The 13,663-nt window shown below is 34.7% G+C and overlaps 1 protein-coding gene across 3 annotated transcripts; it reads right to left on the bottom strand.

Moving 5' to 3' along the window:
• Window positions 1-404: 404 nt before the first annotated feature.
• On the bottom strand, window positions 405-13,213 carry LOC140787292 (rRNA (cytosine-C(5))-methyltransferase NOP2C). Of its 3 annotated transcripts, XM_073136142.1 has the most exons (14): window positions 13,127-13,213; window positions 12,906-13,051; window positions 11,471-11,864; window positions 11,074-11,221; window positions 9,134-9,271; window positions 8,091-8,153; window positions 6,565-6,686; window positions 5,956-6,193; window positions 5,410-5,621; window positions 4,786-4,886; window positions 3,108-3,189; window positions 2,628-2,692; window positions 1,747-1,868; window positions 405-1,098 (listed from the first exon to the last, which is right to left on the bottom strand). In XM_073136142.1, exons 1-14 carry the CDS (start codon window positions 13,196-13,198, stop codon window positions 1,094-1,096), a joined length of 1,908 nt encoding a protein of 635 aa, XP_072992243.1. In that variant the 5' UTR covers window positions 13,199-13,213; the 3' UTR covers window positions 405-1,093. The 3 variants fall into 3 exon arrangements, 2 of the variants coding, with proteins under 2 accessions (XP_072992243.1, XP_072992244.1); XM_073136143.1 differs by lacking the exons at window positions 12,906-13,051; window positions 13,127-13,213 and adding an exon at window positions 12,494-12,627; XR_012108793.1 differs by lacking the exons at window positions 405-1,098; window positions 1,747-1,868 and having other exon boundaries at window positions 2,643-2,692; window positions 4,808-4,886.
• Between the last annotated feature and the right edge of the window lie 450 nt (window positions 13,214-13,663).

The raw sequence follows: 13,663 nt of genomic DNA, 5'->3' as shown, positions 1-13,663 counted from the left end.
TCTCATTTAATCCTCAACTAAGCACTATCCCATTAGCCTACCTATAATTTTTTTAAATCTCACTCATTAAATAGCTTTTATTTCTCTAAAATATTTTCAATCGACTCCATGTACAGGTACATTAGATAATAAGTATATTATACATATATTTATAACCAAAATGCCTATTTTCTCTTCCTCTGCCTAGATGGATAAAGAGAATGGAACACGGAATTACGGAAAAGAATACTCCCTTATTACTGTCCGTTTTGAAAATTTTAAGTAAAACAAGGAGTCAACGGCGATATAGGCGGCGGACAAAGAGACGAGCCCCCAAGATCTTTCAAACAAATTACAAATTGACAAATAAATAATATAGAACTACTTCTCTCTTTGGGTTGCAATTAATACCTCGAACAGGAGTATGGTATTCCTCTCTACCATCTTTTATTCCATTTCCATTTCTAATTTGGAGAGCACCATCAAATGTTATACATATAATTGTGCAACAAAATTTTGCACTTTTCAGTATCAATGATTGTAGCAGTTCAGCTAAATTATGCACAAAAAAGAAAAGGCAAGAACTACAATATATTCTTCTAATTTGGAAATAGAAATTTAGTACTTGAAAGCCAAAAGGGTATCACAGTTCACCTTATACTGTATCAATAATTTAGATTCTCAAAAAAAAAAAAAAAAATGCAGCACCTGGGAAGAAAGAAATAGCGTCCATGGTTATTATTGTCAAAGAGAAGGTATAGTCGTCAAATGGGGCACTAAAATCAGCAAAAGAAGGCTGAGAGAGCGAGTGGTCAACCACCCCAAAGAAACTGTCAGTTAGAAAATTAGCACGCTTGGCGTTCAAGTTCTCCAGCTCTACGTACCAAGATGGATGGTAACTTTGTTTTTACCTTAGCATAGGTCCTCAGCATCTAAAATCCTGAATGCTAGATGTGCTGCATGTGCTTATGCTAGAGGTCTGTTGGCAATAAAGACCTTTTGTATCTTCCATTTACCTCATTAACTGAATGTAGTCTAGCGTTTCAGTTGTCCTTGTGCAACGGATATCTGGTTGTTCTTGTCTTCGATGAGTATCACATTAGGATGAAAAGCTCTATGCTGGAAAAAAACAGAATAATCGTAAAGATCAGATCACACTAAGCATGAAACAAGTATACAATCAAATATGCAAAAATGAGAATCACATTACGAAAAAGGTAAATTCATTACTTTGTGGTTATGTTTGGCATTATCTGGTGTCAGCTCACAATGTTTACTACTTCCATCTTGGAACGTAGCATTTCAGACATGAGGACACAAGATACTCAAGGAGATGGAATTAAAGTTGAAACATCCAACGAAATTGAAGACGATGACAAATTTTTTTCTCTAGGCAAAGATTTACTAATAAAACCAGAATTCAGTAGTGAAGGATTAGATATTATCATATCTTCTGCAGATATTCAATCTTCTCTTTAATATCAGAAAATGTTTCTATAGCAAGAAATATTGCACTGTCACTTTCTTAAAATATTGGAGTGATGTGATGCATATTTAATCTATTTCTCAGGAGGTGTTTGGTGCTATGAAGGAAAATATACTGCTCCAATAATCGTCAACAAAAGACTAAGTAGCAAGTTGCAAAACAAACTCGAGCAGGAAGAATATTACGTACAAGGCCTGCATAAAATCTCATTTAAGTAGAGACATCAGATAGTGCAGCAGCATAATGACAAGATTGCTCAAAATGGAGGTAGAAAAAATCACCTGGGACTTTAACATCTTTCTGGCCAACATCAAATTTTGCAATAAAGAAACCAATTGTGTCGAGTGAAGATGATGGGTCAAATCTCTGGACAAGTTCTGCTTCACTTTGTGTCAGCCATTCCCTGTATTAGTAAAATAGCATGAGGAAATCAGGGAGCTCTGCAATCTGAACAATGATTCTTAAAGGTAACTAGTAAAGGAAACACCCAACAATAATCATTCCCAATAGAAATTGTTTAATGTCCGGTTAGATAGGATTGATAAGTAAAAGTTCACAACAGAACTGGAGATACATAAACATCCAAATAAGTGTTAAAATGGACATTATCAAAATGGTGGATCCTGAATCCAAGGAGTTGAAGACATCATTGCAATGAGAAAGTGAACTATTATGTTTAACTCATCTGCTTAGGAGTTGGGATGCAATAAATATCATCTTTTGTGCAGCAATTTTTCAATGATGAATTTTAACAGAAAAACTTCTTACATATCAGCATATCTAATTGTTCTGAGGGAAAAATTAAACTTGTCATTCGTTCTTAGAGAAGAAATTAAACTTGTCACTCTAGTAGATAACCAGAAATAAAAAAGTAGTCCTGCTCATGATATTCAAGCATACCTGGCAAGAGTACAACCAAGATTTTAACTATTGAAGAACATCTTATCCATTTACCCAAGGATCACTTTTGTAAAAAATAGTTTCTCAATAATTTCTCTGGTTTACAGTTTAGAGCTTATCTGAACGACTTGAATATTGGTATTCTAAACCCATGCAGACAATGCCAACAAGATATACTTCAATATAGTTCCACTGTGAGATTTATTTTAACAGAATATTACAACTAAACAAAACAAACTTAAAAAAAAGGTAGGGAACTAACTCTTCATATGACTTGTTGAGCGACTCACAACGACCAACAATACCAGGTCCTCCAATTTTTGGGTGCTGAGAATTTTGGAGCAAAGGAATAATGAGAAAGTGCATGTTGATATAGTTAGAAAGTGCAAGTACAAATTAGTCATAAGCTTATAGATCTGAAAAACCATCATGTAACAACATTCAGAGATCATCCTGTGATATTGGCATACTATTATGACCATGGAACACAGCACATACTGTGCTAGAAGGTTAACAGCATAGGTTGGCCTAGAGAATACCCAGGGTGAGATAGGTGACGCTATCATTAGTCAGCATGGTATCATACTGACGAGCATGTATCTTGCAGCAGAAACATAGAAGTTAAAACCTTGGTTACTAATAACACACAACCTCCCTATAACTGATTCAGCAAATATAATTTATGAAACGGCAGAGCTAGTGAATTTGCATCTTATGAAACTAACCCACTAGGCAAGCTTACCTGTGATGCCAATGAGAGGAACTTGTATGTATCCAATGCATATCGAACCAAAGCTTCATTCTCTCCTGGATTTATGGTACATCTAAAAGCATGAAACTATGAGTCAAAACTGTACGTAAACAGACATTCATTAAGTATGATGCCTGCCAAAAAACCGAAATAACAAAATGAACACCAGAAAATATTGTCTATAAAGAATTTAAGTGATTCCGCAGCATTCCAATCACCAGAGAAAGGATAAACACTCATCTGGAAAAAAATTGACTGAATTCAGAATCAATTTCCAAAAAGAAAAGAACAAACGATGAAGGTAGATTCCTAGATAGCAGGCATATATATATATATAACATTACTCCCATTACTGGAGAGGTCAAGGTGACACAAACCAGAGAAGTATACATTATGGCAACAATGACTGTCAGACAAAGTGACCTCCCAAAACAATTTATTATGCCACAAATATGAGGACCAAGTCATCTTATTTAAACAATCTAAGGTGGCACATGTTAATAGCAAAAATAACAAAAGAGTACTCAAAACTAAGAAGATGCATCAGCAATCAGCAGAACTTCCTATAAACATAATTATTCAAAGTTTGAAGCTCCCATATCTTTTAATTATTGATGTTTCCACATCCTCAGTGATTCTAGATAGAAGAGACTAAGGAAAATATGGCACAATTTGTAAGAGAACCTTTTATAGTTAGTAATTAGATAGGAAGGAGGAAGAGGCATCAAGAATTATGAGATCTGTTTTTAATATAGGAATCATGGATAAGGAGCATCTATTATCATAAATAGAATCGGCAGTTCAATATCTCACACAAGAGTAATGTTGAGGAAGAAAAATACCATTACTTAAAAAACTGAAGGATGGGCAGTTAAATACATCTTGAGGATCACGAATGTTAGATATGAACAGAAGTTAAAGAAGTCAATGAAAGTTGCGTTTAGACACCTCCTAGCAATCATGATCCTGAAGATGTCAATCAAATAGATTGAAAATGAACAAGCAAGAGATCCGCCTTTTATGTACACTAGAGGAGATGGGCCATGACAAAGCAACCAGAAAATTGACCATAACTGCATGACTGGAAGGGTGAGAAAAGAGCCAAAACATTAAAGAATGCCTAAGAAACAAGATCTGACAGAAAAGGGACAAGACAAGGCTCCGATGATACATATTCTCATAATCAATGTCAAGTAACTAAGCATACTAACAGCTTTACCTATAGTGCCATTAAAGGTTCTGCAGCTAATAAAGTACAACTAAAGGGCATGATTCTTTATATCCTCATATTGGAATTCCTTTATAGAGATTCACTTAACTGACAATGAAATGTCAAACTGTCAATCATCAACAGAAGACAAACTGATGGACAATGTGAAAGCTTCAATAAACATAGAAAAGAAAAGATCAAGGAGAGAGAAAAAAAAATTAAGCTGCAATATACTATTCTTCTATTTCTCAATTCATATGATCAAATGCTTAATTTGGATAAGTATATCTACATGTGAAAATCAGGCTTTGAAACCGAAATCTTATGCATTTAGTATGCTAATTTCTCTTGGTGCATTGCATAAAATGCTTATCCTAAGGATACAGATCACCATGCAACTTGTGCAGGCAATTTCAACAAACAGTATAATAGAACAAAGCATGGATGATGAAAACTCACGTGGAATATACAATCACACCACCTGGACGAACTAGTTGAACGGCTTGGTCAAACATCCTTCTTTGATATTTAGCATGAGTTCTCAAAGATTCCAATGTTACCTGAAAATGAAACCTCTCTAGCTATAGCTGAATAGTGGTCGAATAAAGAAAGTCTAATATCATTATATATCTGTCAATCAGCTTTGATATCACCATAGGTCCATAACCATCTAACCTAGAACCAAAAAGAATCTTGTAAAAGTAGGCAGGCCCAAACTGAAGGTGTTATAAATAGATATATAAAAATATCCTACAGAAGTTGTTAATCAGTTTTGTTTCAGTTTATTTGAAAAGATGACCTTAGCAACATGATTGGAAAACCTTAGATATGATAATTAGGAGTAGAAGGAAGAATAATCATGTAAATATCAATCATTTGAAGATCAACGGAACAGAATCTGAGATCCAGATAGAAATGTTCTCATACCTATCTAGAGATGACCCAAGACTATAGGCTACCTATTTAGGACCACTCCTTAATCAGAAATTTAAGACAAAACACATATAAAGGGTTGCCTCAGAATGCCATGGTTTATCAGTATGTATCTAGCCTTACCAAATAGATTAAGAAAAAGAACCTTACCTCTGCAGTAAATAGTCGAGGTCTCAAGCCAAGTGCAGAACATGGAGCATCAAGAAGAACTCGATCAAAACTATTAGGCATAAAGCCCTTTGAGTTTTCAACCCGACTACCCATGCAATGGTTTCTTCCTGGTCCATTTCTCATCCTTCGTGCATCCTTCCTAAGGGTGGCCTTGCTCAGGTACCTTCCCACATCTGGTTTTCTGTTATCCACTGAACAATAACTTATAGTTAGAAGTTACTAATCTTAGGATAGAAGAAAGCTCATTTAGGGCAGATGCTATTAAATCAGTTCAACCAATCTGCAATTTATATTGTTAAAGTAAGACAATAAAACCATCACTTATGGTGACTTGGCTTAAAAGACCTAGTCAACCTCACAGTAAATTCGTAACAAGTGGACTTAGTTCTTGACTTTCAGAAGACATCAACCTTAGAAATCAAATCATCATTAAATTTCATGAAATGAAAGGAAGATATTCATCTACTTAGTTGCTTACAAGATGAAGGAAAGAAAAAAGAGGTAAAGATAGTGGCATGCTTCTACCAGATTGTGTGATTGTCAAACTGGAGCTGCATTTTTCAATACTAGGCACTTCAATATCAGCTGCAGATCCAAACGAGCTCAGATCTTCTGCTGTTATATTTAATGCTTCAACCTTATGATCTGCCATGCCAACATTACTTCCCTCATCAGCCCTCTGAACAGATTTAAGAGCGTCGAGTTTATATGCTTTGATACAATGTAAGTCCATCTCGGCAGCCAACTTCAAAATATCCATCACCTGAAGATACATCTATATTCATCATTGAGGAATGAAAGAAAAGTAGATGAAATCATAAAAAGAAAAGAAAAAGTTATTACGAAACATGCCTTTTACATAAATATATAGGCAATCCACAGACACACAGACAAGATAAAAAAAATTTGTTAAGACTGCACTCTCTGTTTAACCTTTTATAGCGTTGCTATGATAGCTATGCAGGTAATATATTTAAACTAGGAACCATTCACCCCTTCTCAACCTCTTTAATGATCAAGAAATTTTCAACCTCTTATGGCAATCACTATAAAGGTCAAGTCCCAGTAGAATCTACAGTTGAAACTCTAATGCCCCAAAACAGCACAAAATTAGTGCATTAAGTAAGATATCACCTTATTGTGAGATCTATCAGTGGCAACAACCTCTCCTTTGTCCTTCATAAGGATAGCAATTGCAGTAGTCTTTCCTCCTGGAGCAGCACACATGTCCAATATCCGTTCTCCTTGTTGGGGATCTGTGAAACAAAAAGACTGACGACATAATTAGACAAATAAACTCATACAAGATATAAAATGAGAGAAACAACGAGGTCTTTAATGACAATCTACATAAAAGATGCCACCATATAGCTTTCAAGAATGTAATTGTCAGTTTTCAATTTCATCTGCAAAACTTAAAACCTGCATCAATTTGAAATTGTCATTTGATGATTTACTTAACAACCAGAACAATTGATATCAGAGTGGCAGACAAATAATAAAATATTACTAGAAAATTTATTGTATTTTCCTCATGTGATCAACTCACTGTCAGAATCTCCTATTGTTATAACATTTTATTCATTGCCTGACATGATACACCAAACCTAAACTCTAGAGCATGTTGCTTTCGCAAGCATGACATTGGCATGCATTAACAATAAGATGATCTAGGAGCATAATATAGTTCTCTACTTTTGATGTATGACACCAAAGATGCCTCCACATTTTGCATGAACCATTCTTGTAGGGTACCGGATATTCAAATTATACATTCCTGCAATGGGTCATCTATATTTTGCCTTCCTGGATTCTCACATTATATCAAGCACACTGATTGTCACATTTATGTTCCCATTATTATGTACTGTTCCTGCCTTTTACCGTAATGGACCCTGTACAGGTAGTCTAGAACAGCAAAGTGTAAAAAATTAAAAACATTATTATGAATTTTTAATTACAAGGATAGCAACATAAAACAGCTCCATTGTCATCAAGCATATTGTTTGAAGATTGAAAGCTATGATGATGTCTCATCTACCTGCCCATTAAAGTTCAAACTATATGTATGTGCAAAAAAGAAACAATTAGCAAAAGAGAGAAGCTAAGAAAGTAATTAAGGAAGCTAACTTGAAAGCATATAATGATCTTTCTTTCGATTAACTACCGAAATTGCAAGGTAATACTAAAAAACTAAAATATGCAAAAAGTGAAGTTCACAGTGCTTTAACGGAAGAAAGTATTAAAAAAAGGTGGAGTTAGTTTTTATACTTAGTTTCATGATGCTTCCCAGACAGTTCCCTTTTATCCTCATTGTACTAGCACATAAAGATGAGTAATATCCAAAGTGTTGATAGATTGTATAATACAGAATGTAGGTTTACAACAGCTCTCAGTGCCTAAAATGAATAGTTTATATGTGTGTGAATGTGCTTTCACCATTAAATTTTATATAAATTGTCATTCTCCATAAGATAGACCAAGGTCATTTTGCAGTGTTTATTTCTAGCCCCACAAATTGTCAGAGATGCATTTAAGAAGTTATTGGCACCAAATCTTAGACCTTGACAGTAAAACATAATAAAAATGCAACAAACATAAACCTGAAGAAAAGAGAACATAGAAAGAACGAGTGGGAAATCATCATTCTTAACTCATACCTAGAATACGAGCAGTAATAATGCTGGGCAAATTTTGGAGGAATATTTCTCCTTCAAGAACATCTAGCCAAGGAAAGGGAACAAAAGTCAGGAAATGCATCAGAAATTTGGTTTTTGTAGAGATCTTTAATAAAATGCTGTGTAATCTGGAGAACTTTCTAAAGCTCCACATGTTATGATAATAATTTAACTTTAAACTTTAAATTCTCTTTTATGAGTTTTCCTAACACTTAATCTGGATGAAAAATATCAGACGAAAAAATTACCTGTTAAGTGCTTTGGTAAAGTGGTTCTTAAAAAAAAGTACATAACAAAATAGCATCTATTGACACATGTCAAATTGAAGAAACAAAGTGAAGTATCTTCTTGAGATATAATTGTCTCTTTCCCATAAAAAAAGTCAGAGCAGATAATAATAGCCAGTAGGATTACAAAGGCTAAGTATAACTTTTCAAGTTTCCCAAATAATTCTTGAAGATTTTATCCAAGTTTTCAAGTTAGGTGGTGCTCTATTTAAACAAGTCATAGTTTTAATTATTCAGCAATATCTTTTAAAATTAGAGACAACGACGAAAATAAATAAATTACATTCATTTATATATGGTTTTTCTCTTAAACTCAGAGGGATTTTATAAACATACTTCCTATGTCCTTTCTCTTAGAAAGAAAAAACCATTTGTACTCGTTTCTCTAACATATTTCTTTGTTTCCATACTATTCTCCTGTTTCCTTCACTACTTTTCCCCCTTCAGCTTGGACCCAAAGTGTCAAATTAACAAAGATCTATCAATATACTTCCACATCCACCTTCCCTCTCCCAATGATCAGATGCATATACATCAAGCAACATAATTGCAAGCTAGTGGACATCTTTATATATCAATTGTTTGGCATGGAGGAGCTGGATTATTTAACTTATTATTTGAATCAGTAAGAGCATCCGCCAGATTTTCTTTTATCAAGAAGATACTTTTGAGAAAGATATATTGTTTGAAGAACCGTAAAATTTGAAAAGGAAAAGGCACCATTCAAAATTTCTATACCATTAAAGGATGGAAGTTTGTATACACGATCTTTCATATCTACTGCAATTCCTTCAGAAGCACGAAAGATTCCAGACCTTGACATCAAAGTGATTCCTTGCCCAATGTACAGGCTGTTTCTTTCCTGATAATGAGCGTCTGTTATATTTTAATTTGGCAATAGATAGGATCAGTTTAGCATGCATGCATCTGGTGTTTCAGATTAAAAAATTATAATAATACATCTTGTAGGATTAACAACTACCAAGAAACAGAGAAATATACAAAAATAACACAAATAACTTCAACCTAAGATGAAATTCAAAAAATATCATTTTGTGTCAAGGATAGCAATGTGAAAAAGACAAAAACTATTCAGTACATACTATATTCCTGGTGTAATACATACCTATCGATTTAACAGCACCTCTCTTTCTCTTATTAGGAAATTCAAGACATTAAACAATCTTTATGAAGTTTTAATTTTCAGGGTGACCCTAAATTCCCTGATAAGCACTATAATTCTTATAGAATAACAGAATTTTGATTAAGCATGTCTCTCAGTTGTCAAAATCACTACTACAACACCATATAAAAGAAAGTGAAGGATAAATTGACGTAACAAAAGTCTCAACTTTTTTTCCCTCTATCTGCCTTTTGTCATCTTCCTTTCATATAATAGGGCACAAAAGACAGGAAAAAAAAAAGATTCAACCAACCTTAGAAGAAAAGTGAACATTTCAGAAAGGAGTCTAATTGTCCTACAAGAAACTGCCCTAGTACCTTGCCATAATGAAAAGGAAGGGGCAGGATATGTACATCAGTAAATGTATGTACCATTTCAAAATTCGTGATGCTTAAGAAAACAGAATGTTAAGGGTAATCTCAATTGCTAGCAGCCCCTTTTGAACCATATGAGTTAAATCTGTTACTGCCCAATATCCAATAAATGATGCATCCCTATTTCTAGGGGTCGCAAAAATTGACACCGACTAAATAATTTGATACAATAACCCGACTTTTAAACAGGTATGGGTTTAGTTAAATTAGATTCAAATATAAATGAGCCAACCTGCCTAACCCAATTATTAAAGGGGTTGTGTTTGTATTTATTACCTTAACCCGTTTAACTCGTTTATGACTCGACCCGCTAACTCGTTATGACCTGAACTAATTCGTTTATAACAAGACAAACTCATTTATAACCCAAATAAATCCATTTATAATAAAAAAAATCACTTTATAATGTGAAAAAAAAAACTCATTTATAACCTAAATAGCTTATATATTTTAATAACTTGTGCCACGGGATAACCTGTATAATATGTTTAATAAATGAGTTGTGTTTGTATTTACAATATCATGATTCGATTCGAACTCAACCCGACCCAAACCCGGCTAACCGACCCAATTGCCTACCCTACCTATGCCACACTCATAAGCTATTAGTCAAATATATGACAACCAACATTAGTTGATAGTGTATAATATATATGATAATTCTAACTCGAAGTTTCCAAACCTAGGCAACTTTTAAGAGTGTCATATTATAGATACATCATCACCAGTAGAAGGATCAAAATTAGAAACCAACTATCTGCAGATTATTTATCAAAAACTAGTTGAATAAATAAACATAATATAAGACTGATATGAGTTGATGAGGAAATTATGCATATGCCCAGATAATATAACAATCTACATGTGGCAAAACAATAGTAAAGAAAAAAATATCCAAATTGAGCAACTATGAAGGATGAAAATTTCTCAAACGATGGAAATTAATGGGTTTTTTCCTCTTCACTTTAGTAGAAGGCAGGCACCTAACTGCTGGATTTTGTTGTTTCAGAGCCAAATGATATGTCATCTGTTCTTGGTGGAAAAGTCTTCAAAACCAAAGGCAGGATGTCTATATATATATATATATCTGTGTGTGGAAATTATGTAGTCAAATTGCTTGCCTGATTCAAGTCCCTGTAGAACAGTTCCACGGGTTATGCCAACAGCCCATCCGCCATCCTGAACAGGTTGTTCAACAGCAACTGACACTGCAACCTTGTCCCCTATTTCAACATGTGAACTACAAGCCAACACACCAGGGACAAATATCTGCAGATCGAGAATGATTATACAAAACACCAAGGTAACTGATGCTCAAAGTTTTTAAATTCATAAGAACATAACATGATGACTTTTCATTTCATAGTTGGCCATTTAACTGAGAATCCTTCAAAGAGGAGGCAAACATGAAATGGGGATATTTTACTTTGTTTAGAAATGAGGAGTACGAGAACCATAGTTTAGGGAACTTAAAAAGTGGCAACAAATATCATATGTATCTATTAGCAAAAGTGATACCTGTGCTCCTCGGAGAACTGCCTCCGCACATTTCCGACTCACAATTACTTCCTTCAGGGATTGGCCAGATTGGTCATCAAAGCATAGCATGTGTGGTCCCGAACCTCTAACAAACAAAACATTTTCAAGACCAGGATATTGGCACTTACAAATGTGATAGCTTTCTCGTACTCCAATAGGAGTATCTCCATCACAACTGGTGCCAATGGCATTTGACATCCTTCCTGGACCCATTACTTGATGATCTTCAGATTCAGCACTCTTGCGGATTTCCATGTGATCAAATACATCAGAAATATCATTTCCTTCTAAAATGTCCATTAGCTTTTTCCTAACAGCATCACTAGATGACTTGAGAGTGTTCACTCGAATACAAGAATAGCATGACGGCCGCCTAAACAGAGAAAAAGAAGTACCTCATATGTTAAGCCAGGTACTTCTTATTCAAAAGATACGCATGATTGCAGAAAAACATTGACATAAATGACTAAACCAGAAACAAAAATGTCAAATTTTAAAGGTTATCAATTTATCCAGTACCAAAAGTTGACCTTAAGGAAAAACCAAGAACTGGCTATTAGTTCTCATGCAGAATAATATCATGAGTTTTGTTTCTCAACCTCACTAATTCAGAACCCACCTAAGTTATATTTCCAGAAAGGCAGAATCATTGCTATAGTGCTATTTTATTTACGGATCTTTCTCTTATAAAAATTGAGCACAAATGCTTCCTAACTCAAAATGGAGTTATTGGACTTGTTAAGTATATAATGGATTTTACACCAATAAAATGATGAGAAACAACCAAGACATCAAGAATTCACCCCCATACATCAGATAGTTTACTAAAAATGGGTTGGATGGTAAAGGGGCACAAGGATTTCGGACAATGAACTTTAGTTTCCTGCAAACGCATCTAATTAGCTGACCCAACACTAAATCAAATCTTGAGCACAAAATAAAAACTATAATAGAACGAAAACCCAGCTATAGGTGACAAAAGAATATAAAAAGGCTCAAAACCTTTTATTTTTCCTCTTATTGGAGCCCTAACAATGGTTCTGACGATAAAGACACCATTATCTTTTTCGCATCTTTCTTTGTTGAACCGTCGCCAAATCCTCAACTCAGTTAATTGCAGATATGCAATCAAAGATCTGAAAGACAAAATTTATTACAAATTTTTCAGCTAAAGTTGCGATCCTGATAATCTCTAAATCCACTCAACCAACACCATGTCAAATCGTAAGCGCGAAAGAACAACTAAAATATTAGGCTGCGAACCGTATAAAGAGGTAAAGAACGCTCCCTGTATTTGCTTTGCTTGAATCCATAACACGTAATTCCAAAGGTAAAAGCTATACAATCATTTTTCAACAGTTCTTTCTTACATCCTAACTAAAATATCGATCGAAGTGATGAGAACAAGGCTTACGTTAGGGCTTTGGAGATACGAGCAAAGTGCTCGGCTCCGTAGGCGGCAGCGAAGTACTCCTCGACCTGCGGATTCCAGCGAAGAATCGGATTGTAACAATACCTCTCCGACAATGACAACGAAGACGACGAAGAAGCGGAATCCATCTGGTCAAGAACGAAGATTTTAGCTCTAGAGAGAGAGAGAGAGAGAGAGAGAGAGACGAGGAGGAATGAAGTTACCAGGTGAGGGATCGGACCGGCAGCCTTGTGGCGGCGGAGAATGTTTCGGATTCGGAGCGCCAAGCGTTTCATTTAAAAGGATGGAGACGGATTTCCACTGGCAAGCGGCTAGGGGTTGTGATACGATCGTGATTAGCGGGTGGATTTATCCGACCCGGATCCGACTAAGATCAATAAGGATCATATATATTTGGGTTTCTCTAACCCAATATGCATACTATAAATTTACGAATCTCGTTTTTTTTTCCGCATACCTACTCACAATTGCCATTAATTTCAAATAAAGGACTCATAAGGGGCACACACATTAATTTCAAAGATCTTTTAGTGCAAAAGATACCTTTAAAATTATACTTGCTAATTAATTTAATCGAGTATGCTTTGGCATATATATATATATATATCACACTCGATGTAATTACATCTGATTAAAAACTTTGGCATATTATGTTATTTTTTTGAAGCCATTTTGACAACTTTAGATGAGATAGTGTTATGGGATAGAAACTGGATCAGGACATTAGCAACATGCTTGGA

Source organism: Typha latifolia, chromosome 4, assembly GCF_019914945.1.
Source record: "Typha latifolia isolate L0001 chromosome 4, TyphaL0001v2, whole genome shotgun sequence".
Taxonomy (NCBI): Eukaryota; Viridiplantae; Streptophyta; class Magnoliopsida; order Poales; family Typhaceae; genus Typha; species Typha latifolia.
This window is presented reverse-complemented; position numbering and strand designations above follow the sequence as displayed.

What these genes read in the sequence shown, in the direction of transcription:
- LOC140787292 (XM_073136142.1), bottom strand. Translation starts at nt 13,198, where the DNA reads ATGAAACGCTTGGCGCTCCGAATCCGAAACATTCTCCGCCGCCACAAG. An exon ending in CAAACTTCCATCCTTTAATG is followed by an intron (nt 8,154 to 9,133) that starts GTATAGAAATTT and finishes TTCCTTGGCTAG; the next exon opens with ATGTTCTTGAAGGAGAAATA. An exon ending in CTCAACAAGTCATATGAAGA is followed by an intron (nt 1,869 to 2,627) that starts GTTAGTTCCCTA and finishes TTACTAATACAG; the next exon opens with GGAATGGCTGACACAAAGTG.